Source organism: Nicotiana attenuata, chromosome 6 (assembly GCF_001879085.1).
Source record: "Nicotiana attenuata strain UT chromosome 6, NIATTr2, whole genome shotgun sequence".
In the NCBI taxonomy this organism is placed as follows: domain Eukaryota; kingdom Viridiplantae; phylum Streptophyta; class Magnoliopsida; order Solanales; family Solanaceae; genus Nicotiana; species Nicotiana attenuata.
Window position 1 is genome coordinate 40,418,042 of NC_031994.1, and position 24,804 is coordinate 40,442,845.

At 36.9% G+C, this 24,804-nt stretch overlaps 2 protein-coding genes across 3 annotated transcripts; one reads left to right on the plus strand and one right to left on the minus strand.

The window, feature by feature from the left end:
- On the plus strand, positions 1,729 to 13,212 carry LOC109226866 (U-box domain-containing protein 13-like). 2 transcript variants are annotated; one of them, XM_019391758.1, is made up of 5 exons: positions 2,166 to 2,243; positions 4,786 to 5,038; positions 5,148 to 5,264; positions 5,368 to 5,817; positions 11,740 to 13,212. In XM_019391758.1, exons 3-5 carry the CDS (start codon positions 5,169 to 5,171, stop codon positions 12,898 to 12,900), a joined length of 1,707 nt encoding a protein of 568 aa, XP_019247303.1. In that variant the 5' UTR covers positions 2,166 to 2,243; positions 4,786 to 5,038; positions 5,148 to 5,168; the 3' UTR covers positions 12,901 to 13,212. The 2 variants fall into 2 exon arrangements, with proteins under 2 accessions (XP_019247302.1, XP_019247303.1); XM_019391757.1 differs by lacking the exon at positions 4,786 to 5,038 and having other exon boundaries at positions 1,729 to 2,243.
- On the minus strand, positions 18,426 to 20,410 carry LOC109226868 (dof zinc finger protein DOF3.6-like). The gene is made up of 2 exons (XM_019391759.1): positions 19,971 to 20,410; positions 18,426 to 19,781 (listed from the first exon to the last, which is right to left on the minus strand). Exons 1-2 carry the CDS (start codon positions 20,019 to 20,021, stop codon positions 18,873 to 18,875), a joined length of 960 nt encoding a protein of 319 aa, XP_019247304.1. The 5' UTR covers positions 20,022 to 20,410; the 3' UTR covers positions 18,426 to 18,872.

Sequence of the window (24,804 nt, forward strand, 5' to 3'; positions counted from 1 at the left end):
TGCTTATAAATTTTTTATATCTTTTAATAATTTTGTTTGTGCCCGGAAAATCAATTAACAGCTTTATTAAATAGAACTAATTCGCACATGGTGAAAAAGAAAATACAACTCTGCATACACATGGTCATTATCGGAATAATATCTTCTTTATCTTTGACTAATGTCTCTTAAATCATTTTCACAGACTGTTCATCTGCTACTTGCAAAATAATTAAAGTATGGACAGATTCATGAGATAGCTTAGTCAATTATGAGGCACATGCTTTCAAGATTCTCGATGCTAATGTTTTCGTTTAGTACAGTGGACGAAAATCCTAGCAAAAAATATCTTCAAAAGTTAAGTTGTCCTTTTATGATTATCATTTTTCCCAATTCCTATGTTAAATGTTAGTACTGTATTATCTACAGTTATTTTTGACGATTTAAATAGTCAAAATGCTAAGATATTCAAATTTTATGGCTTAACTTAAACAGGCTCGCATCATTTCGTAGTTCTTTTTTCCTAAACACAATAGGAATATTTTGAAGCTGTCATTATAGCATTCATTTAGGTGGGATTTGTCACACTAACCATGATGCATGTTAAAAGCGGACCCATTTACTCATACATAAATATTTCAATATTTGTAAATATTAGCTTGGATTTTTTGGGTATAAGTACTTTCAAAACATAATTACTAATAAGGTATTTTAGAAACTTATAGAGAAGTAGTCAAGTGAAATATGGATTTTGGCTTACAAATATTTAACTTTGTTCAAATAAAACTCATGGCCAAACATAACTTTTAACACTCAAATAATTGTTTTAATTCCATCTTCAAGTAAACATTTTTATAACTTCAAACCAAGCATTTTCCTCAATCTATAATGTTCTTAATTCCCAGAAAAAATAAGAGAAAAAGAAAGTTGTTAGCCTTTCACAATTACATCCAATTTTTCTCTTCTTGTACAATTTTTTTTTTTTTTTTTTTTTGGATGGAGTGTATCTGTTAGCTTGAAATGAGGATTTATATAATTTTTTTTTAAAATTATTTATTATCCTTTATTTAGAAAAAGATTAACTTTTCCCCTCCGTTTATTTAATTGTCAGCAAATGTTCCAAAACAATTTCTATTTATACTTCTCTGCAATTGCCAATAAAATAATTTTGTCCCCTTTCTTAATTTGTTGCTGTGCAAAGCTTTATTTTAGTGAACTGACAAATGTATGCTTCGCCTAAGAAGGAAAAAGAGACAAATGTGTTTTTTGGGAGGAAAGAAATATATCTTTTGGGGGGCAACCAATGGCCTGAAATCATGTTAGTACTACAAAACTTTAGTTGTTTTATCCATATAACTTAGGGTAAATCCAAAAATAGTTTTATAGTCGTGGAAAGTAACAAACAAAATTGAGGAAATGACAATGTGAAAAACATTTTCTTTTTGTCTACCTCCTTTCATGATTAATTAGTATATTTAAAATAGAGTTAATAACTCGATGGAGTAAATTTAGAAAAATAAACTAGAAATACTCAATATATTCAACTGTAGAGCCTTGAATAAGAGAACACAATATATATTGGACTTCCAATCAAACATTTTTACTCCAATAAATGAATTAATTTAAAATGAAAATTATAAATTAGAGAGTAATTTTTTCCCTTGAGTTAAAATACAGAAAGAATTTACAGCTCACTCATACAGACAAGGCAAACGGTTACTGAAAATCACCAAATAAAAGGCTGCTTTCTTCTTCACTCGTCCAGTTACCCCACATTCCATTCCTATATATTTTCACCGCCGTTAACTATAACCGACGAACAATCCTCAGCCCTCTCTCTCCGGTAAAACTTCGTTAACAGCTTATTTTAGCCGCCACGCCAAAAAAAAAAAAAAAGTTCATACTCCAGCTCACTTTAGCTCATATTTATAGGTTCTTTAAACAATTCATTTTCTTTAAATTTTTTCTTTGAGAAATTGTGGATCTTCAAAGCAATGGGAGAAGAAAAAAGAGCGTTAGCGCAAAAGCTGATTGAGATAGTGAATGAAATATCAGGCATTTCTGAGTTCAGGATTTCAGTGAAGAAAGAGTACTGCAATCTGGGAAGGAGGCTCAAGTTGTTGATTCCAATGTTCGAAGAGATTCGAGATAATGACGTGGCAGTTTCTGAAGGCTCAATAAAAGCACTTGTTTCACTGAAGGAATCTCTTGAATCAACTAAGGATTTGCTCAAATTCGGTAGCGAAGGAAGTAAGATTTATCTGGTACGTGTTCCCATTATTATTATTATTATTTTTTCTGCTTTTTTGGTTTTACTTTAGGAATTTTACTTGATTTATGTTACCATTATATAGAGGATTCATAATTTTGAGCTCGACTAGTTGGAATTGAGACGTAGTTGTTGATAGATTTATTGATTGAAACTGCACAGTTACCTGTGAATTAAACTCCAGGGTGTAGGAGGGGATGCAAAGCCATATATCTAGATGAACAATGGGCACATCCACTCTAATCCGAAGAATTTTCAATAAATCCCTATATTGTCTGAATCCAAAAGGACACTACATTTTCTCAAGTTTGATTAGTTCTCTGGTGATACAAGGCAGGTTTTCAGAAGTATCAAAAACTTATGATGTTTGTAGGTGTTGGGAGTGCCTGGACAAGGAATTCACAACCTTGTTAACTTCCCTAAAGCATAGTTGAGCTCCTATTTATGACTTCGTTAACTCATATTGAAGTAACAGTCGCTTGTTTAACCTCTACACTGCAACTTCTGTTCTCCTTGGCATGGTTACCATTTTAAAAAGATCCTATGGCCTGATAGTTTGAATTCTTAACAGTGCCTTTGCCATGTTGTACAAACCAAATTATAATCCATAAAGGCTCAATGCAATGGTACCTTGTGAAGATTCTTGATCTTGTAACAAGGGGAGACGACAAGTCTTAAGTTGCTGGATGATGAGGAGTTCAATTGGCTAGGATGTGTGCTTTTATAAGTTGCTCCTTTGATTATTGCATACCATCAGAAGGTTGTGCTATTATTTCTGCTCTCAATACTTAAGTTTGTGGAGAAATCCACTACCTGTTTGCCACCAAACCTCTTAGAAATGCTCTTGTTTCCTATGCAATGATTACATATCATTGCCTATTCGTTTAGCCTGTTGTTTTTATTGAGGAAATGCAACACCAACAAGGTTGGCATGTTCAGTATGCTAGCGGAAATGGTACTTGCTATATGGCTGAACCCTTTTGTTGAACTTTTCTGGTTCATCTCCCTCTCCTACTTTCAAATAGTGGGGAGCTCACAGTGAATGAGAATAAAATGCAAACTAGGAATGAGAAGAATGCATGCATTTATCATGAAACGTTTGATGTGTACTTGCCTATTCGGGATCTCACATTAGATTAGACTTTCTTTGTTAGAATGATTTTAAAGTAAGTTCTTTTGAAATGAAACTAGTTGCAGCATCTTCATAGAGAAGCTAATACATAGAAGCTGAATAGAGTTGCACTGCAGGGACTGAAAGATTTTATGTGCTCTTTTAAGTTAAATATGTGATGATCGAAATTTTGAGCTGAAAATGTATGAATTGAAGGTTGTTGAAGTGTTTGACCATCTCATCTAAAAGTTTAGGTTATTAGTGAGAGCACATATTTATTTAGTTAATTGTGTTTTCAACGCACTCCCTCACGTGCATGCCTGCATGACTTCTTTCATTAACCAAGCACGTTGATCTTATTTTAATAATGGGTGGTGGTGAGACACGAACCCGGGACTTCTGCCTGCTCTGATACCATGTTGAAGTGTGTGACCATCTCATTGAAATACTTAAGTTATTAGAGAGAGAATACATTTGATTAGTTAATTATGTCTTCAACAAAAGGCTTGTGACAACTCAAGTCCGGTAAAGATGTCTCATAACACGTGTAACATCAATAAGTGTCAAAAATGTTACACTTTGCTTATGAGATCGTGAAAAAAAGAAGAATCTTATCCAAAAAGTCTAAAAGAAAAAAGAAATAGAAGAGGACATCAGGTCATCCCCATAGCTGACAGCAGTCTTTTGACAATTGCTATTGGGGCCTTCTACAACAACTAATACTCTTCAAATCCCAAACTAGTTGCCGTTGAGTCTATGATCCTCAATATCTATTCCACTCCATTAGGCTTGTCCCATTCTAATATTCATAATCCTACCAATTACAGTTTCTTGAACACTAGAGATTCTTTACATTTTCTACATACAAATATCTAAACAAACTAAAAGACCTGTAGTGAAACACTGAACCTGATGTAAGTCTACCAACGCAACTAAGCTTTAATTCCAATTATCTATCTTTTGCTTCCATTATGTTTTGCACTTTCGATAAGTCTGCATGGATTGTGATACTGTCTGTGCGTTAGCTAACTTTTTTCATTTAATTTAGGGCTACGTTTCCTTTTTTAATATTTTCAATCATCATATTGTTGCACTTACAGGGTAGTACATTTGGAGATCTATTAGGACATGACCAAACCATGTCAGGCGACCTTCTTCAGTTTATCCTTTATGCGTGTAGTATGCTACTTGTACCTCTTCTGTCAAATGTGATCAATCCTAACCTTGTCTAATCTTATATGATGCACATCTATTTAACATCTGCATTTTGGCGCTCATGTTGTGGAGAAGTTGGGTGTTAGAGGCCCATCACTCACTCTCTTATAACATTACTGGCATCTCAACCGTTTTGTAGTTCACTTTGGTAAGTATCTCCCTGTTGGGGCATTATGTTGTAAACTGATAATGGAGTAGTTGTTTTCTTTAGGGAGAGGACTCTTTAATGGATTTGGAAGCTATTATTCTGCTACCTTAAAGTGAGCCTTTAAAAACATGCCTGATCCACGGCTTTTAGTCATCAAGACGTCTGAACTCCTCATTTCTTCTCCCTGAAGTGCCGCTTTTACATCTACTAATCAAGAGTTTGCATGGTAAAATGATTCTCACAGTCATCGTTTGGATCATAGCTGGTGTTGCGTATTGAGCAGATTTCTATTTCAACTGCAAATAATTCCCTACATGTATGAGTCATTAACTTTAGTCCTTGTAGAGCACTGTATGTTTAGCCGAAACATCGGCCCTATCTTGGCCTACAGAGTAAAGCTCAATTCTAGGAATTTCTCTTTGCAGGTGTTGGAAAGGGAGCAGATAATGAATAAATTTCACGAAGTGACAGCCCAGCTAGAACAAGCTTTAAGTGGAGTTCATTATGAAGAGCTTGACATTTCTGATGAAGTTAAAGAGCAGGTAAAAGCATTACCTCATTAAGTCTTCATTTATTGTGGATGGATACATCTCTTGATGTGCAGTTATGCAATTATTCTTTTCCATCTGTGGCTTCAATTTCCAGGTAGAGCTTGTTCTTTCTCAGTTCCAAAGAGCTAAAGGAAGGGTTGATACGCCTGATGCCGAACTACATGAGGATCTATTGTCCATTTATAGTAAGAGTATTGATGCTGATATAGATCCAGTTGTCCTAAGGCAATTGGTTGAGAAGTTACAGCTGACTGGAATAGATGATCTCACACAAGAATCATGTGCTTTGCATGGAATGATCACTGCTACTGGCGAAGATATAGAGGAGAGGATAGAGAAGATGTCAGTAATGTTGAGGAAAATGAAGGACTTTGTGCTGACTGAGAATCCGGAGAGTGATTCTTCTTTGAGGGAGAAGTCTTCAACTTGTAGTGGACAAGCATCTACAGGGACAACTTATAAGGCCCCAGTAATACCTGATGATTTTCGCTGTCCTATATCCCTGGAATTGATGAAAGATCCTGTCATTGTTTCATCTGGGCAGGTACCATTATTGGATCTTTATCTTGCTTTTTTTGCCCGTTAAAATTGGTTGCCTTATTATCCATTTCTCTTGCTTCCTGATGACAGCAAAGACGTTTTTAACAGAGTCCTTCCGTTTCTTCTATCTTGCATTTGTGAGGATACATAATTATTATCTTGTATTGGTGCATGCATGGATGTGACTCAGACTGTCAAAACCAGGCCATAATCATTTCATTCAAGTGCTGCAGGTCCCTCTTGTCTTGTTTTTTTTTTTTTTTTTTTCCAGTAAATAGAGTAAATATAACCTAAATGATCATGGAAGAAGCTACCCATCTTCTAGCGGGACTATATCATGTGTATTAAGTAATAACTGTTGGACTTTAAGCCATTGGGCTTTAAAGTAGAAGAAGTGTGAATTGGAAATGGAGGGAAATAAAATGGAGGAAATTGAAAATTTGAAGAAGTGAACTTTTGTCTTGCACTTTGTCCCTCATTGGTGAGGGACAACCACATTTGTGTGCTTATATATAGAATCACTTCTTAAATCTCTTAAAAGGAGTTGAAGAGAATGAACCCTTCGCGCCGCCGTTGTCGCTCGCTCGGCTCGGCTTCGGCTTCGGATTTGGATTTGTCAAATGATCGATCGATAAGATTATTTTTGGACAAAATTTATTTAATTATTTAATAATTAATTAAATGCCAAATCACTGCTGAAAATACGCCAGAACCCTGCTGAAGGTTCAGAGGGCCTCTCTGGCCGCGGCAGGCAGCGTATTCTTCTGAAAAGGCACATTTTCCAGACACCTCTTCTGATAATTGCCTATAAATTCTGAGGCAAGGCTCTATTTTCTACACACGAAAAACACTCCAGAACTTCTTTCTTGCTGAATATACTGCATCCTATTCGCAGTCTCTCTCTCAAATTCGTAAGTGTGATTTTTCTCCGTTCTTTGAGTTCGTTGGTATCCTGCGGTTTGTATTGCCACTGTTGCAGGAAGGTTTATTCCGTTTTATCCTGGGAGGATTTAATCCATTACCTTGGCAACGTGTGAGGGGGTTAAAATTCCTTAAGGACACAAGAAAATTGTGGACTCGGAATATTTCTTAAACTCTTCTGTTTTTCCAGTTTCTTTTATTTTTCTAACAGTTTTTTCTGATTTTTGGTTTAACACAGTAACGCTCACAAGCTTAAGGAATTTTATACTAACGTTTCTGTGTTAAAATATATATTAAAACTGTTATCTATATTTGTATATTGTTTTGGAGACTAAAGCCTTCGTGCTTTCTACTCCAATAATTGTTCTGTCCGGTTTAAAGTATATAAAAACTTTACCGGAATAATAAACGTACGCGTTTGAAGTATATAAAAACTTCACCATTGTTACGTGTTGTATGTTTGGTTTGGTATTCAGTTTGAAGATATCAAAACTTCACTGATTTAACCAAGTTCTGTTTTGTTTCCAACTTTACAGAAAAAATGACGAATGAAAACCAAACTAATGGAAGTGTTGCGGGAACGGGTGCTACTGTTACGAGTGCTGCTGCCTCGTCAAGCCGTTCTACTCCTGCTCATGCTATGGCACCGGCAGAAAAACTCGGAAAGTTTTCCGGTATTGACTTCAAACGCTGGCAAATGAAGATGCTCTTCTATCTTACTACGTTGAGTTTGCAACGTTTCATCAAGGAGGATCCTCCGGTCATGGCTGAAAATACTCCGGATGATGAACGACTTGTTGTAACTGAAGCATGGAAACATTCTGATTTCCTGTGCAAAAAATTACATTTTGAGTTGTTTGGAAGATGGCTTGTACAATGTCTATAGTGTCATGGAAACTTCAAAAGCGTTATGGAATGCGCTTGAGATGAAGTACAAGACTGAGGATGTCGGACTTAAGAAGTTCGTGGCTGCAAGGTTCTTGGATTTCAAGATGATTGACACTAGGTCGGTCATAACTAAAGTCCAAGAACTACAAGTCATTGTACATGACCTCCTTGCTGAAGGTATGGCCATAAATGAGGCCTTTCAAGTCGCTGCTCCGTTGAAAGGAATTCAAGTCCTTTAGACTTAATTCACACAGATATTTGCGACATGAAGTCAACACCATCTCGCGGTGGGAAAAAGTATTTTATTACTTTTATTGACGATAGCACGAGATACTGCTATGTTTATTTACTTAATAGTAAAGATGAGGCAATTGATGCTTTCAAGCAATACAAGAGTAAAGTTGAAACGCAACTAAACAAAAAGATCAAAATGATAAGAAGTGATAGGGGTGGCGAATATGAATCTCCTTTTGAAGAAATATGTTTGGAAAATGGCATTATTCACCAAACAACTGCCCCTTACTCTCCACAATCTAATGGAATTGCGGAGAGGAAGAATCGAACGTTGAAGGAGATGATGAATGCATTGCTAATAAGTTCTGGCTTACCACAGAACTTGTGGGGGGAAGCTATACTTACAGCTAACCGAATAATCAACCGTGTACCTCATAGTAAAACACAATCCATTCCTTATGAGAAGTGGAAAGGAAGGAAGCCTAGCTTGAAATACTTCAAAGTATGGGGGTGTTTAGCTAAGGTACAAGTTCCTAAACCTAAAAGGGTTAAAATAGGTCCAAAAACGGTTGATTGTGTGTTTATTGGATATGTAACCAATGGCAAAGCATATCGGTTTCTGGTTCATAAATCAGAAAATCCAGAGATTCACGTTAATACGATAATAGAATCAGATAATGCTGAATTCTTTGAAACTATTTATCCGTATAAAAAGGAAAGTGAAGTGACCTACCAAAAGTCAAAACGACCTCGGGAGGAAATAATAGATGGTATGCCTAATGAAGAAAATCCGAGAAGAAGTAAACGTCAAAGGACATCTACTTCATTCGGTCCAAATTTTCTGACTTTTCTGTTAGAAAATGAGCCTCGTACCTTCAAGGAAGCAATATCTTCCTCAGAGGCACAATATTGGAAAGAAGCTGTCAATAGTGAAATAGAATCCATATTGAGCAACCATACTTGGGAATTGGTTGATCTTCCTCCAGGTAACAAAACGTTGGGTTCTAAATGGATTTTCAAGAAGAAAATGAAAGACGATGGTACTATTGACAAATACAAGGCAAGACTTGTTGTCAAAGGATTTAGACAGCGAGAAGGTCTTGACTATTTTGACACATACTCGCCGGTAACAAGAATTACATCCATTCGGATGCTAATAGCGTTAGCCGCTTTGTATGATCTTCAAATCCATCAAATGGATGTAAAAACAGCCTTCTTAAATGGTGATTTAGAGAAATCTACATGGACCAACCTGAAGGGTTTGTGGTTCCGGGAAAAGAAAAGAAGGTGTGTCGACTTGTTAAGTCTCTTTATGGACTAAAACAAGCACCCAAACAATGGCATGCGAAATTTGACCAAACAATGTTGTCAAATGGCTTTAAGATTAATGAATGTGATAAATGTGTTTACATTAAGAACGTTCCAAATCATGTAGTCATTGTTTGCTTATATGTTGATGATATGCTAATAATGAGCAAAGATATTGCTGACATTCAAGCTACTAAGCGTAATAAAGCCGGTGAAGAAGCTGAATGGCTTCGAAATTTCTTAGAAGACATTCCGTTCTGGCCAAAACCTTTGGCTCCTATTTGCATACATTGCGATAGTGAGGCTGCAATAGGACGGGCAGGGAGCGTTATGTATAACGGAAAGTCTCGTCATATACGACGAAGACATAACACCGTTAGACAACTACTTTCTAGTGGAATTATCACTATTGATTATGTAAGATCAAAGGATAATATGGCGGATCCGCGTACAAAAGGCTTAACTAGAGAGGGAGTTGAGAAATCATCTAAGGGAATGGGATTATGGCCGAGGACAAGTCAACATGGCGGTAATTCTACCTTGAATTTTGGATGTTCCAAGATCTAGGTTCAAGGAGCTCAAACAAAGTTGTGATTGACCGGTTCAACATTGTCAAAATAAAATCTTTGGTCCATTCTCGTGATGAAGACAATGTTCAGTAACAAGGATAGAACTTTACACGTTCTTTAATGATTACCTAAGTTTGATGTGGTATTTATCAAATAGTGTCAATCTAAAGGATTACACGTTTAGGAATCACCTATGTAAGTGTGAAGTGGAAGCCGCTTCAATGAGAATTCTGTAAGGCCAATTCTCTACGCACTTATGAGACCAGGCGGTGTTCATGGCTGAAACGAACACAACAATGAGAACTAAAAGACGGTTAAGGGTTGATTGTGTGACATATGGTTGTCTAGGTATACACTAAAGTTCGACGGTTCAAAGATATCAAATCTACCGATTGACCGAGTATATCCGACATATGTTCACTACGGAAAGTTCAAAGGGAAACCTACTTATCCAGATGCAATTAATCTTTACTTGCAAAATCACATAGCTTTCATCTATGATCTTTCTTGATACAGCCATTCCCATTCATGTGGGGGAGTGTTGGACTTTAAGCCATTGGGCTTTAAAGTAGAAGAAGTGTGAATTGGAAATGGAGCGAAATAAAATGGAGGGAAATTGAAAATTTGAAGAAGTGAACTTTTGTCTTGCACTTTGTCCCTCATTGGTGAGGGACAACCACATTTGTGTGCTTATATATAGAATCACTTCTTAAAGCTCTTAAAAGGAGTTGAAGAGAATGAACCCTCGCGCCGTCGTCGTCGCTCGCTCGGCTTCGGCTTCGGCTTCGGCTTTGGCTTTGGATTTGGCTTTGGATTTGGATTTGGATTTGGATTTGGATTTGGAAAATGATCGATCGATAAGATTATTTTTGGACAAAATTTATTTAATTATTTAATTATTAATTAAATGCCAAATCACTGCTGAAAATACGCCAGAGCCCTGCTGAAGGTTCAGAGGGCCTCTCTGGCCGCGGTTCTGCCGCGACCGCGGTAGAACCGCGACAGGCAGGTTCAGAAAGCCTCTCTGACCGCGGTTCTGCCGCGACCGCGGTAGAACCGCGGTAGGCAGCGTATTCTTTTGAAAAGGCACCTTTTCCAGACACTTCTTCTGATAATTGCCTATAAATCCTGAGGCAAGGCTCCATTTTCTACACACGAAAAACACTCCAGAACTTCTTTCTTTCTGAATATACTGCATCCTAATTCGCAGTCTCTCTCTCTCAAATTCGTAAGTGTGATTTTGCTCCGTTCTTTGAGTTCGTTGGTATCCTGCAGTTTGTATTGCCACTGTTGCAGGAAGGTTTATTCCGTTTTATCCTGGGAGGATTTAATCCATTACCTTGGCAACGTGTGAGGGGGTTAAAATTCCTTAAGGACACAAGAAAATTGTGAACTCGGAATATTTCTTAAACTCTTCTGTTTTTCCAGTTTCTTTTATTTTTCTAACAGTTTTTTCTGATTTTTGGTTTAACACAGTAACGCTCACAATAACTTTAATACCAGTGGCTCCTACACCCAATATCTCTCTGGCTCTTGCTAGTAGAAGCAGATGGAACATTTTGCCCCTTTATAATTAATTTTGACAAGCTCTCAGATCCAGCACATTTTCAATTATTTTCCGTGAAGTGCTTTGAAATCAGTTGTATCACTTTAAATAGAGAAAGGAGGAATAAAGTAGACAGTGATTATTGTTTGTTTCTCTTTCAATCAGTAAAGTAGACTGATTCATATGCTGAAAAGTATAGACAGACAGGTGATTCATATTCAATTTTATTGTTATATGGTCCTTGCTGATTTATGAGATTATTTCTTGAGCAATTATATATTCTGCGAAAATCTTGACGCAGGATTTATGTCGCATCTATGCTACTTCTCTATGAGGCACATGCCTTATAGACCTTATGTTCATGGAAGATGTGGTTTCATGTTGGTAGGCTAAATTTGAACTGTAGTTATCATTCCATATCGTAATTTGCTAACAATAAATATGGTTTCCTCCACTCCAGACTTATGAGCGTTCTTCTATTGAGAAGTGGCTGGAAGCAGGGCATAGCACTTGTCCCAAGACACAACAAGTCCTCACAAGCAATACTCTCACTCCAAACTATGTGTTGCGAAGCCTCATAGCACAGTGGTGTGAATCGAATGGGGTTGAACCGCCAAAACGACCAGGTAGTTTACCCAATAAGGCAGCATCCGCATGCACGCCTGCTGAGCACTCAAAGATAGAAGATCTCCTGAGAAAGCTCACATCTGGCAAACCTGAAGATCGGCTCTCTGCCACAGGTGAAATCCGCCTACTTGCTAAGCGCAATGCTGATAATCGTGTTGCAATAGCTGAAGCAGGTGCTATTCCTCTGCTCGTCGACCTTCTTTCCACACCCGATTCTCGGATCCAAGAGCATGCTGTTACAGCACTACTTAACCTCTCTATTTGTGAGGATAACAAACGGAGCATTGTAACATCAGGGGCAGTGCCTGGTATCGTCCATGTGCTTAAGAAGGGGAGCATGGAAGCACGTGAAAATGCGGCCGCCGCCCTATTTAGCCTTTCTGTTATAGATGAAAATAAGGTCATAATTGGTACTTATGGAGCAATTTCTCCACTTGTGACATTACTAAGTGATGGCACCCAGAGAGGGAAGAAAGATGCAGCTACCGCACTTTTCAATCTGTGCATTTATCAAGGGAACAAGGGCAAGGCAGTAAGGGCTGGAGTTGTGCCCACTCTAATGCAGCTGCTTACTGAACCTCAAGGTGGTATGGTCGATGAGGCACTTGCCATTTTAGCAATATTGGCTAGTCACCCAGAAGGGAAGGCAGCCATTGGAGCTGCAGGGGCAGTTCCTGTTTTGGTAAATGTGATTGCAAATGGGTCTCCCAGGAACAAAGAAAATGCAGTTGCAGTTTTGGTACACCTCTGCTCTGGGGACCAACATCATATAGTAGAGCTTCAGGAGCTAGAAGTAATGGGGCCGTTGCTAGATTTAGTACAAAATGGCACTGATAGGGGCAAACGAAAAGCAACTCAGTTGCTTGAACGAATAAACAGATATGCTGAGCAGCAAAAGCAGCCCCAGGTACAAGCTGAAGCTCCAGTCCATGCTCAAATTCATAACCAGCTCTCACAGTCGCCACCCTCATCCACAGATTCCCTGGACAGCTGAACGTTTTTTTTTCCTTCCTGTTATATTTATCTTTGCTTGGTTTTTATAGCATTGATTTAAGAAAGGGGTTTAGGTGTGGGAGAATGGGTGGAAGATCACCTGTCATCTCCATCAAATTCTTCATTTATTTTCTGGGGTTGAGGTGTGTATACACCCCCATGAGAAAAGGCCATGGATTGAGAGTAAAAACTGAAAAACACAAAAATATTGAATGTCAATTGTACCATTATAATACATGTACAAGTGGCATCTTCCTCAGTTTTTATAGGTGGAGATGCTTTCTATTAGAATAAACCTTGTTCCATTACTTCCCTTGATTAGTCATATTCTTGATAGAATAAGAAATCAGTATTTTTCCCCCAACTCTTGTCAAACCCAGAAAGCAGTACAGCACATATATTCCGTCTGTTGCTCAACGGGGTATAACGGAAGCAGATCTCATTTAATCACTTCACAATAATTGGAAGTCCTCTTTAACAGGAAACAATCTACTTGCTTTATGGACTTTCACGATCAACAGTTTTGAGCTATTTGAGTGGAGCAATCTTTACTTAAAGAGAAAACGATCAAAATAGTGTTTTGCATATATGGGAAGATTTGTTTGGTCCTAATACTTCACTTTAACGAAATTTGTTTCTACGAGCTCGTGAGCACCTTGATTTTTCCACCGGGTACCTGCTACATTTAATAAATACAACTGTGTCCGCCAACCAAGAGTTAGACATATGGGAATCGACTACCCCACCAGATATTTACTGCCTCTGATCAACACAAGTACCTCATAAATTTGCCCAGCAATCTGGTAGTTTTTTTTGTGTTTGTTGGGATACGATTCATTATCTTCAAGGTTTACACACACTTTATTCATCACTCTTTGGTGCTTAACCTTTAACATAAATAGTCCTTCAAGTTAAAGTGGGTCACTTTCCATGACCACAAAAACATATAACGATAACGGAAAATTCAAAACTAAACGTCCACGTGAATACTAATTGGACGAAACGATGAGCCACCGGCATCTTCATCTTATTTTAAAGGCATAATATCTTAAAATCCTTCTAAACTTAACATGAATTGTTGGTTATATTCTTAAACTATTAGTAGTCTGAATTATCCCCTGAACTTGGCTATTCGACAATTATTACCCCGGGACAATTTCATCATAGAAAAGTGGCATACGCACACTTGCCACATGGATTTTTGTGTCCATTCGGAATTTTTGACGTTAAAATATATTTTTACCTATTTAAATGTATTAATTATGTAGATCATCTTTTTCGTATAAGATTTGTAATAAAATGTAGCTAGGACTCCACTAATTCGGCTAAAACTTTTTGGCTAAAAAAAATGAAGTTTCAGTTAAAATTTTCAAATTTTGCCTAAGAAAAAGAAATGCACTGTTGAAAAAAATAGACATTGCATCCAAAAGAGATATAAAAAGATACACAGTTTGAACTTCAAAATGGCTAACTTTTTTGACTTAGCCAAAAATTATGGAGTTCTAAGCAAGTATTTTATACAGATTTTCCTAAAATAAAGAATACACTGTTTAAATAAAATGGCCGTTGCTTCTAAAAAGGAAATAAAAAATTATACAATTACAATTTTTTAATTTTTCTATATCTGTTTTATGTGGTAAAAAATATTTGAGCGCTAGCCAATTTTTTTATACCGACTTGACCTGAAAATAAAAATAGAAAGTTGAAATAAATAGCCATTACATATGAAGAAAAAATAAAAAGAAATATACTGTTGGTGTTCTATTATTTTGGTTTGGTAAAATGATTGCGTTTCAGCCAAATTTGGCCCCAAAAAAAGGAGAAATACACAATTCCAAATAATAAACATTGTATTTATAGAAGAAATTAAAAGAAAATAAATAATTAGAGTAAAGTATGCATTGCATATTAACATAAAACAAGAAGAAATATACCATTGTAACAAATAAATCATTGTATATGATTATGTAACAATTTTACAATAGCCCATTTGGAAGCTGATTTTTCAATATGTTTTCACTCTCAGGCACCTAAAAGAGAATGTATCTATGTTCTACATCAGCGTTTATGGGGGTAACAATTATCAAATAAATACAATATTTAGAGCAACCCGGTGTACTAAGCTCCCGCTATGCGCGGGGTCCGAGAAAGGGCCGGACCACTTACCCTGCATTTTTGTAAGAAGCGGTTTTCACGGCTCGAAACCCGTGACCTCCTGGTCACATGGCAGCAACTTTAATTACCAGCTACGCCAAGGCTCCCCTTTAAATAGATGATATGAAAAAGAGGTTGAAACTTGAAAGGGGTGGAAGATGAAGCAGTTCGTCACATTTTCCACTGCCGTATGTCCCTTAGAACATGGAGGAAATTATGGCACCTTTCATAAGTTCATTAATTTATTGTATTTCCATTTACTTAACAAGAAGGTAGGCGCTGCGAAAGCAATTGGCCGAAGGGAAAAATGTGGAGATTAGGTTCTGTATTTCCTTCCTATATGTATGTAGTTTCACATTGAATGTCAAAAAGAGAAGAGAAAGATTTTGTCTAACTCCGCCATATTAGGTTGGTCTTTTACTAAAAAGAAAAGTACATAGAGATTCTCTTCCTTTAGGACATCGAGTGATCAGCTAATTACAAAATAACTAGTATAATTAATTTGGACATAGATTTCAATTGAAACTTGAATAAAAGAGTTTTTGAAATTGTGTTAACAAATAATTTTTGAAAATCAAAATTATGTTTGCACGTGTGTTTTACTTGGATAAAAGTTGAAGTTTTATGAGTGGAAGAAAAAAAATTCACTCAAAATAGTTTTTGGAACTTGAAATTTTTTTTTTCTTCAAATACTGATCAAATTTCATGAACAAACAATGTTTTTAATTTTTTTTTAAAAAAGAAAAAGCAATCTATGTTCAAACGGGAGCTAAATTCGATTCTAATTTGGGTAACTTATAAGGGACAATATTCTTTTGCGAATTTAATTTCTATACATGACCGGCAGTGTAAAAGGTCTAAGATGAATTTAAATTAAAAGATATCATCAACGAGGATCCAAAAAAGCCGACTCTAACTAGTATTGGGACTGAAGTATATTTCTTATGTTGTTATTATTGGTGTTGCTAATTATTAGTACATTATTAGGATATCTAAAAAATTACTACATCTAGTCCTCATAATAACTGAATTGTTTACACTGCTAATGTATATACAAATTGAGTTAAATTCCTGCTATTACAAACGTTTGCCCTAAAGCCTTTACTAACCCTTCTCTCAGAGAGAGAGAGAGAGAGAGAGAGGTGCTGTACGTAGAAAAAGCGAAAGCTGGACGAAGGAAACAGAGAGAAGCCGAAAGATAAAACAGTATCACTCTTATCCATGCCCAGTGGTGTGGTGGGGCGTCATAAAAATCTCTCATATTCATGCATACATACGTACATACATACATCAGCCTTTAATTTGTTGTTGCTTCCACAAGCATATATATATGGAGTATATAAATCACCACATTTAGATCCAATGCTTTCCTAAAATAAACAGACAAGAGAAAGGTTTGAAGTTTTCTATTTTTCCTTTTTTCTTATCTGTGATTGGAAATGGGGAATGGGGATGAGAGAAATAGGGTTAACGAGAGCCTACTTTATTATGATAATGACCTTATGAAGGTTTTGAACCCCCTTGACCATTAAACTACACTTTAGGGTTGTGTCAAGGGTGTTCAAAACTTAATATATAGAGATAAAAACCAGATTTTGCCTTATATATACAGTATAATTTTTCGGCGAAGGGGGTTCGGGTGAACCCCCTTGCGCCCCCCCTAAATCCGCCCCTATTGAGTAGTAGGATTTATAAGTATGTAGCCTGACAATATATATCTTTTAGCATTAGTATTAATGAAATTTAATAGCGGAGAGGTAGAGGCAGGCCGAAGAAGTATTGGGGAGAGGTGTTTATGCAAGATATGGCGTTGCTCCAGCTCACTGAGGACATGACCACGGATAGGAAGGTGTTGAGGTTGAGAATTAATAAAGGTAAATGGTTAGGATAGGTAGCAGAGCGTTGTCCTTGTCTGTAATAGTAGCTTTAGTACATGAGTTAGTGTTATTTGTGTATTTTTGTATTCCTTGACTTTAGTGATTACTTGTTGTTGCTTTTGATTGCATTACTTAGTTTTAGTTTTGTATTTCTGCTTCGGTTTTCTAAGTGGTGTGCTTGTTGCTACCCTTCCTTTTACTTTTCCTACGCCAATGGTCTACTGAAAATAGGTTCTCCGGCTTCTTGAAGGTAGGGGTAAGATCTACATACACATTATCCTCCCCAGACCCCACTTGTGAAATTGCACTGGACCTGTTATTGTTGTTGTATTAATGAAATTTAACTTACGATAGTAGATTAGTTATCATTTAGTTGTTACTCATATTTACCTCAGTTTAATAGTTCAGCAGAATCTTATCGCTTTATTCAAACCCTCGTTGCTCGAGATGTAGTATCGGTCCTTGCAAAAGTTAAAAATTCCTCCCTCTGGGCTTCCTTTATCTTTTTAGACCACCACCTCTCCAGTTGTATACTTTACTAGTACTATGCTTTTTCTGTTCATGTAATTATGAATCTTGAAGATTTGCCTCCAACAAATTATCCCTTTATAATTAACAAACAAAATTGATTTGACCTAGCTATAGACTAGTTTGCTGCTGTGAACGTGGGGGATGATATCATGTCAATGATAGTATTCTCTCTTCTCTCTTTAACGGAATATGATGACTCTGAGATGAGAGAATCCTTCTTTAATTTGTTTCTTCTTTTGATTTTCTATGTGATTGGATTTTCTTGTGTTTTGAGTACATGTGGTATAGAACAGTTGCATGGTTTTTAGTGGAACTTTGGCGTTTTCTTTCTTTGACTAATGCTTTATCTCTTTGTGTTCTTTCTAAATCTTTTCAAGCATCTCACTTATCCCACTCACAACCGACAAGATAATCCTCACTAATAATCTTGTCCTAGATTAAGAATCATTCGCAAAAATTCAATCATAGGAAAATACTACGCAAATTTTTCAGAATTTAAGCCACATACATATAGAAGAAGTACACCAAGAGAATATATATTACTGTGCACTCATAACTAGGCTCCTGAGCTTTGAAGATAAAATCGTAAAAGCTTAGTTCCATTGCTTTCTCCTTTTTTGACTGGCGACATCTCGGTCTGAAAAATTTCAACCGAAATTTACCAGTTTTATACTATCAGCTTATTTAAAAGGCAATTATTAAATGGAATTAGTGAAATAAGGAAAATAACCTTTTGCATCAGGTAATCAAATTGCATCGATAGTATAAAAATTCAAGAAATTTTCCGTGGATCAAGTGGCAAGCTGAAATACAGAAGTAGTTCAAACATGATCACAAGAATGCTGGAATATATAAGTCTATATATACTGATCAATATACAGTAATATAAGTTAAAATTTATCTTCTCTTAGATTTCAGATAATGAAAGTTGAAATATATGAGATTATATAACTCCATTAAATAAGAAAATCTAATGTAAGTATTTGTACTCAAGAGATACAACTTCGTACAGATAACATTGAGACTATCACTGAACTTAACAAAGAGATACATGTGGCTAGGTAGTGTTGGGATCACGATATCAAATGAGTTACTAAATATTATATCACAATACTACTTGATGGAAACAGATTATAATGTCAGAAACCGAACATACAAACGACTTCACAAACCTTGTTAAGAACCTCCAAAAATTACAAGTGTCCAATGAAACAAACAGACAAAAAAAGATTCAAATATGCATGCAATATATATATATATATGTTTAATTTAAACCAATCCACACAACCTAGCTACTCATGCATCTCTTCTTTTTTAGTAGCATTACCATTTTAAAACCTTCTTCAGCCAAGTAGACATTGACTTAAGATTGAAAGAAGGTAGAAGCTTCAAGTTTCAAGCTTACATGAAATCAAAGGAGATGGCCAGCAGAAGAGGAGTTGAGACCAGAAAACCCTGTCCATGCATTTCCACCCCAATATTGATTATTCTCCATAGTTCCCAAAAACTGTTTTGTGGAATTTAACCCTTGATTATTTTCCTCCATTCTCACTACTGAATCTTGATGAGAAATCCCAGATGATGTTGCTTCAATTCCTTCACCTTGAAAAGGGTACAAATTTGTGGCTGCCAAAGATGGCAATCTCCACTGATGATGATGATGATGATGATCAGATCCTCCAGTGGCAGCTGCTTGTAAATTGTTAGTACTATTACTCCCTATTTGGAATCCCATTTCATGACCAAGTCCCCCATTGTTTTGTGTAGAAACCAAAGGAGGAGGCTGAAATCCTCCATATTGATGATTTAGGTTTTGGAAGGCAGCCATGAGAGGAGTTAAATGTGTGGATGACTGTGAAAAGTGTTGGCCAGTAATTTCTTTGCTGCAGCTTGAAGGACTTGCACTAGTTGAAGTGGAAGTAGTACCTATTTGTCTCTCCCCAGTGTTGTTACTGCCAGCGGTCTTTGAGCTGTTGTTAGTGCTTTTGCTTCTCTTGTTTCTTCGGCATCCTCCTCCCACTGGGACGCTCCTCAGAGCGCCTCCTCTAGTCCAGTAACGACGACAACTCTTACAGAAGTGTCTGGGCTGTGCAAGGTTGTAATTATTGAAGTAGCAGAACTTAGTGTTCGAGGAATCACACCTCGGACACTTTAGTCCAGCTTCCGGCAGTGGAATCTTTGCTAATCGGGCTCGATCAACCATGGAACCAGGCCTGATCGAGCCCGGACTCCCACCTACCTGAGCGGGTGGGGCTGCTGTTGGAAGCTGGGAATTTTCGAGCCCAGGGTTTCCTTGTTGATGGTGATCTAGCTGCTGTAACTGAACAACATCAAGAGGATAAAAAAGAAGAAAGTTAGAGAAGTTCACAACTCTTAAGTACTCATCTATATTTGGTATATTCAACAAAAAGACTAGTAGAGAATATGAATATTACTCTCTTTAATCTGCTTTTTTTTTTGTTAGTTGAAGAAGATGTATGAGTGGGGGAAATTAAGATTAAAGCCATACCTGTTGCAAATTGGGATGATCTAGATAGACTGGAAAAGATGAGAAACTCATGGTTTCTTTCTTTGATCTCTTTGATCTTTATCTCTTTTGTAAAAGGTTGATGAATTTTTTTTGGAAATATGTGGTGGAGAGAATCACACTAAAGAGAGGAGGGGAATAGAATACCAGAGCCCCAATAAAAAGAAAGGAAATGAAAGGAAAAGGGAGAAGGAAGATGAAGGCAAGAAAGGGGGAAAGAGAGTTTTAGTTTTATTTTCTTCTCTCGTTCGTTCCCTTTCTCTTTTTGTTTTTACTACTACTACTACTATATTTTTAGGGTTTTGTAATTTGAGTGGGGGGAAGTTCCTTCGCATCTAAGCTTTCTTTGTTGATGCCCTTGGACTACATATTGTTATTATTATTAGTGCTCCATAAAAGGGAGAATTGTTAGTCCCCCCTCTCTCTCTCTCTCTTGCATTGTGTAATATTATCTCAGCTATAGCTTTTTATGGTGGGATCCTCTTACGTATTTGAAATTTTAAATAGGGTCATAGTAGCTCCATAATAATCAGGAGTGATATTCTTTGGACCCCTTTTCTGCTTTAATTTGCTTAGCCTTGTTTGGGATAGAGATAATATTGTTAGCTAACTACTGTTGCTAGTACTTTTTATGGTACCCTTGTGTAAGCCCTAGAGTTAGGTTTCTTCTCCTCCTCTTCTTCTGCTTTTTCTCCTTGTCTGTTTATATCTTCTAAAGTTTATGGGTAGCTTTCTTTAATTGACCCACATGCAATTTGATGACACTTAAGTAATTAAACAAGGAGAGACGTTCCAAACTCAAATATCTCAACAGAAAATCTTAATTCTAGTATTGGTGCCAATTGAGTATTCATGGAGTTTTTTTAATGGAGTTCAAACCTAGAGAGAAAGAAAGATCAGCGGTCTAGTTCCCACAGTAGGTTATATTGAAGTGAAATATATCACTTCAAATGAATGAGTTTAAGTTATATACACCATCAGTGCATGTTATTAATTTTTTATACTATCACATCACTTTTATCTCTAGTTTCACTTATATATATATATATATATATATATATATATATATATATATATATATATATATATATATATATATGTCCGTATCATGCATTTCATGTCAGTCGCCCTCAGAGGCACTCAGATGTTACAGGTTGTATCTTCTCTATCTCTTTAAATTACCGTTTTTATTTATGCTTTCTTGCCTTACATACTCGGCACTTTATTCGTACTGACGTCCCTTTTGCATGGGGACGCTGTGTTTCATGCCCACAGATCCCAATAGATAGGCAGACGATCCTCCTAGTAGGTTACCAGTTCAACGGAAGGTGTTGTTGCACTCCATTTGCTCAGGAGTTGCCTTTTGGAGTCAGTATGCTTATGTAAATATGATGGGTATGACGGGCCATGTCCCGACCTTATGATGTTTATGTATTCTTTAGAGGCTTGTAGACATATGCCATGCATTTATATGTTTTGTTCGGCCTAGTGGGCCCGCGTATCTTTTGTATATCATTTTGGGGGTTGTCCTTTATCGAGTATTCTTTATGTTATGTTCAGGTTATCTCATGACGGGCTTTCTGGCCCATTTACGCATGATAGTATGGTTAAGGATACGTTACGTTGGTACTCGGCATGTAAGGCCCAGATGCCCATTGCGACTCTCCGGTTAGTGTCGTGACAGTTTATATGTATTTTGCATTTTCAGCATATTAGCAGTTATCGTTTTAGCAGATTGTATGTTTTGTGTTTTCTTTTGTATTTAGTTGTTTGGCTTTTTTTTAAATAAAGAAGTATGACATATTATGCAAATTTATGCTACAATAATGTGATGACACGATAGGTCATTTTGAGTTCAGGCCTTTATTTTTGTATTCTAAGACCCCGATTAGCTCCGTTAGCGTTTCTCAATTTGCGTGCACAGTCCATGTCTTATTCCGGAAAATTTTTATGTGAAGAACTGAAGAAAGTATGAATTTTAGCCTTAAAAATGATTTGAATTGATTACAATCAACATTTTGTGTAAACGGACCCGAACCGATATTTTGACGGTCCTGGTAGATCCGTATCGTGATTTTGAACTTGGGCATATGCCCGAAATTGAATTTTGTAGTCCCTAACTTGTTTTTGTATGACTTGTTAAAAATTAGTAAGTTGAAGGTTTAAGGAATTCCGAAGTTTGATCGTAGGTTGACTTTATAGTTACCGAATTCAGATTTCGGTTTCGGGACTTGGTATAGGTTTATTTTACTATTTAAGACTTGTCTGCAAAATTTGGTGCAAAACGGAGTTGATTTGATATGACTCGGACGCTCGGTTATGAATTTGAAAGTTCTTGAGTTTATTTGAAAATTTCATGCATTTTGATGCCCGATTTGTAAAAATAGGTGTTATTTTGGTGTTTCGATCGCGCGAGCAAATTTGTATGATGTTATTACACTTGTGTGCATATTTGTTGGAGTCCGAGGGGCTCGGGTGAGTTTCGGATAAGCTATGGATCGATTTTGGACTTAGAGGATTTGTTGGTCTTCAGCTGTTGCTGATGTCTGGTGTTTTATTCTTCGCGATCGTGAAGCTACTCTCGCGATCGCAAAGGGTAACTTGGGGCTGGGGTGGTTTTCATCTACGCGAACGCAGAGAAGTGGCTGCGAACGCAAAGCATCGGAGGGATTACCCTTCCAGAACACGACTCTTCACTCGCGAACGCGATGGGTTAGGTGAGGATCTGGGGAAGTAGGGGTTGTTCTACGCGAACGGCAAGCCCAGGCTCGCGAATGCGAAGGACAGGGGGGACAGGCCATCACGAATGCGTGCAACTTCTCGCGAACGCGTAGGCCACTAGGGCCGCTGTTCTTCGCGAATGCATCAGGCCCTTCGAAAACGCGAAGAAGGCCTGACGCCCAGTGATTAAAAGGTCCCAAAATCGGGAATTAAGTCATTTTTTACCATTTTCAAGTTTGAGCTCGACCTAGAGGCGATTTTGAAGAGTGTTTTCATCCCAATTTCATAGGTTAGTAGATTTTAACTTGTTTCCTTTCATTTTCATAATCATCCATTGATATTAACCTTTAATCTATTCTTTTCTATGGTAGAAATTAGGGATTTAGGTAGAAATTGGGAATTTTGAGAAATTGAGATTTAGACCTCAAGTTGAGGTCGGATTTCGAAACTAATCTCATAACCGAGCTCGAGGGTGAATGGGTAATCGGATTTTAGTCCGAATCTCAGATTTTGACCAAGCGGGCCCGGGGTTGACTTTTGTTGACTTTTTCCAAAAAATTAAAGGTTGAATCTTCTTCACTTGTGTTGTTTCTAAAGCTTATTTTGAATTATTTGAACTATATTTGGTAGATTTGATTGGTTTGGAGGCTAATTCTAGAGAAAAAGCCGCGGTTGAGCATTGATTTGATTGCGGAGTGAGGTAAATGTCGTGGTTAACCATGACTTGTGGGACTAGGACTTGTTTGTCTATTTGCTACATATTTTTTGTGTGGGAACAACGTATATGTGAGGTGACGAGTACTTATGCATTGTCGTTGTGTAAAGGCATGTAGGTGGAACTTTTTTCTTTGTATTTTATTGTTTTGTTAATTATGATATCCATGCTTAGGTTAGATTATTACTTCTTTGATTATTCGTTTCATATTTATTGATTATTTCAAAGTTGTTGAATATTTTTCGGAAGTTGAAGTTTGATATCATGGCACCATATTTGAATTTAATCATTCGCCACATTGTTTATTATTCGAATTCATATTATTATTATTACACGGTGAGGATGCAGGGAAATCATTTAGCTTCAAATATGGTGCCATGATATCAAACTTCAACTTCCAAAACATTCAACATCTTTAAAATAAGAAATAAATACGAGACGAATAATTAAAGAAGTAATAATCTAACCTAAGCATGAATAACATAATTAACAAAACAATACAATACAAAGAAATAATTTTCATCCGCATGCTTTAACCCACTAATAACACATAGGTACTCGTCACCTCACATATACGTTGTCCCCACACATAAAATACGTAGTAAATAGACCAATAAGTCTTAATCCCTCAAGTTAAGGTTAATCACGACGCTTACCTCACTTCCTCAATCAAATCAATGCTCAACTGCGGTTTTTCCTCTAGAATTAGCCTCCAAACCAATAAAATCTAACCAAATATAATTCAAATAATTCAAAATAAGCTTCAGAAACTACTCACGCGTGAAAAAGATTCAATCTTTAATGTTTTTGGAAAAAGTCAACAAAAGTCAACCTCGGGCTCGCTTGGTCAAAACCCGAGATTCGAATCAATTACCCATTCATCCTCGAGCCCGATTATGTGATTAGTTTCAAAATCCGACCTTAATTTGAGGTCTAAATATCAATTTCTCAAAATTTCCAATTTCTACCTAAATCCCTAATTTCTACAATGTAAAAACATAGATTAAAGGTTAAAATCAATGGGTTTTTATGATGATGTAAGAAAACAAGTTAAAATCTAGTAACCTATGAAGTTGGATGAAAAACCTCTTCAAAGTCGCTTCTAGGCCGAGCTCAAACTTGAAAATGGTGAGAAATGGATAAATCCCTACTTTTGAAACTTTAAATCACTGGACATCGGGTCTTCTTCGCATTTGCGAAGGACATGACGCGATCGCGAAGAATAGCAGCCTGAGTGGCCTTTGTGTTTACGAGAAACGCAAAGCGTTCGCGATGGCCTGTCCCCATGGCCTTCGCATTCGCAAGCCTAAGCTCGCGTTCGCGTAGAGTAACTGACCAGCTCCCCCAGGTCCCTCCCTAATACTATGCGTTCGCAAGAGG

Coding starts and splice junctions, on each gene's coding strand:
- LOC109226866 (XM_019391757.1), top strand. CDS start 1,974: ATGGGAGAAGAAAAAAGAGCGTTAGCGCAAAAGCTGATTGAGATAGTG. Junction 2,244..5,147: donor AAGGAAGTAAGATTTATCTG/GTACGTGTTCCC, acceptor TTCTCTTTGCAG/GTGTTGGAAAGGGAGCAGAT. Junction 5,818..11,739: donor TCATTGTTTCATCTGGGCAG/GTACCATTATTG, acceptor CCTCCACTCCAG/ACTTATGAGCGTTCTTCTAT.
- LOC109226868 (XM_019391759.1), bottom strand. CDS start 20,021: ATGAGTTTCTCATCTTTTCCAGTCTATCTAGATCATCCCAATTTGCAA. Junction 19,782..19,970: donor ATCATCCCAATTTGCAACAG/GTATGGCTTTAA, acceptor GATGTTGTTCAG/TTACAGCAGCTAGATCACCA.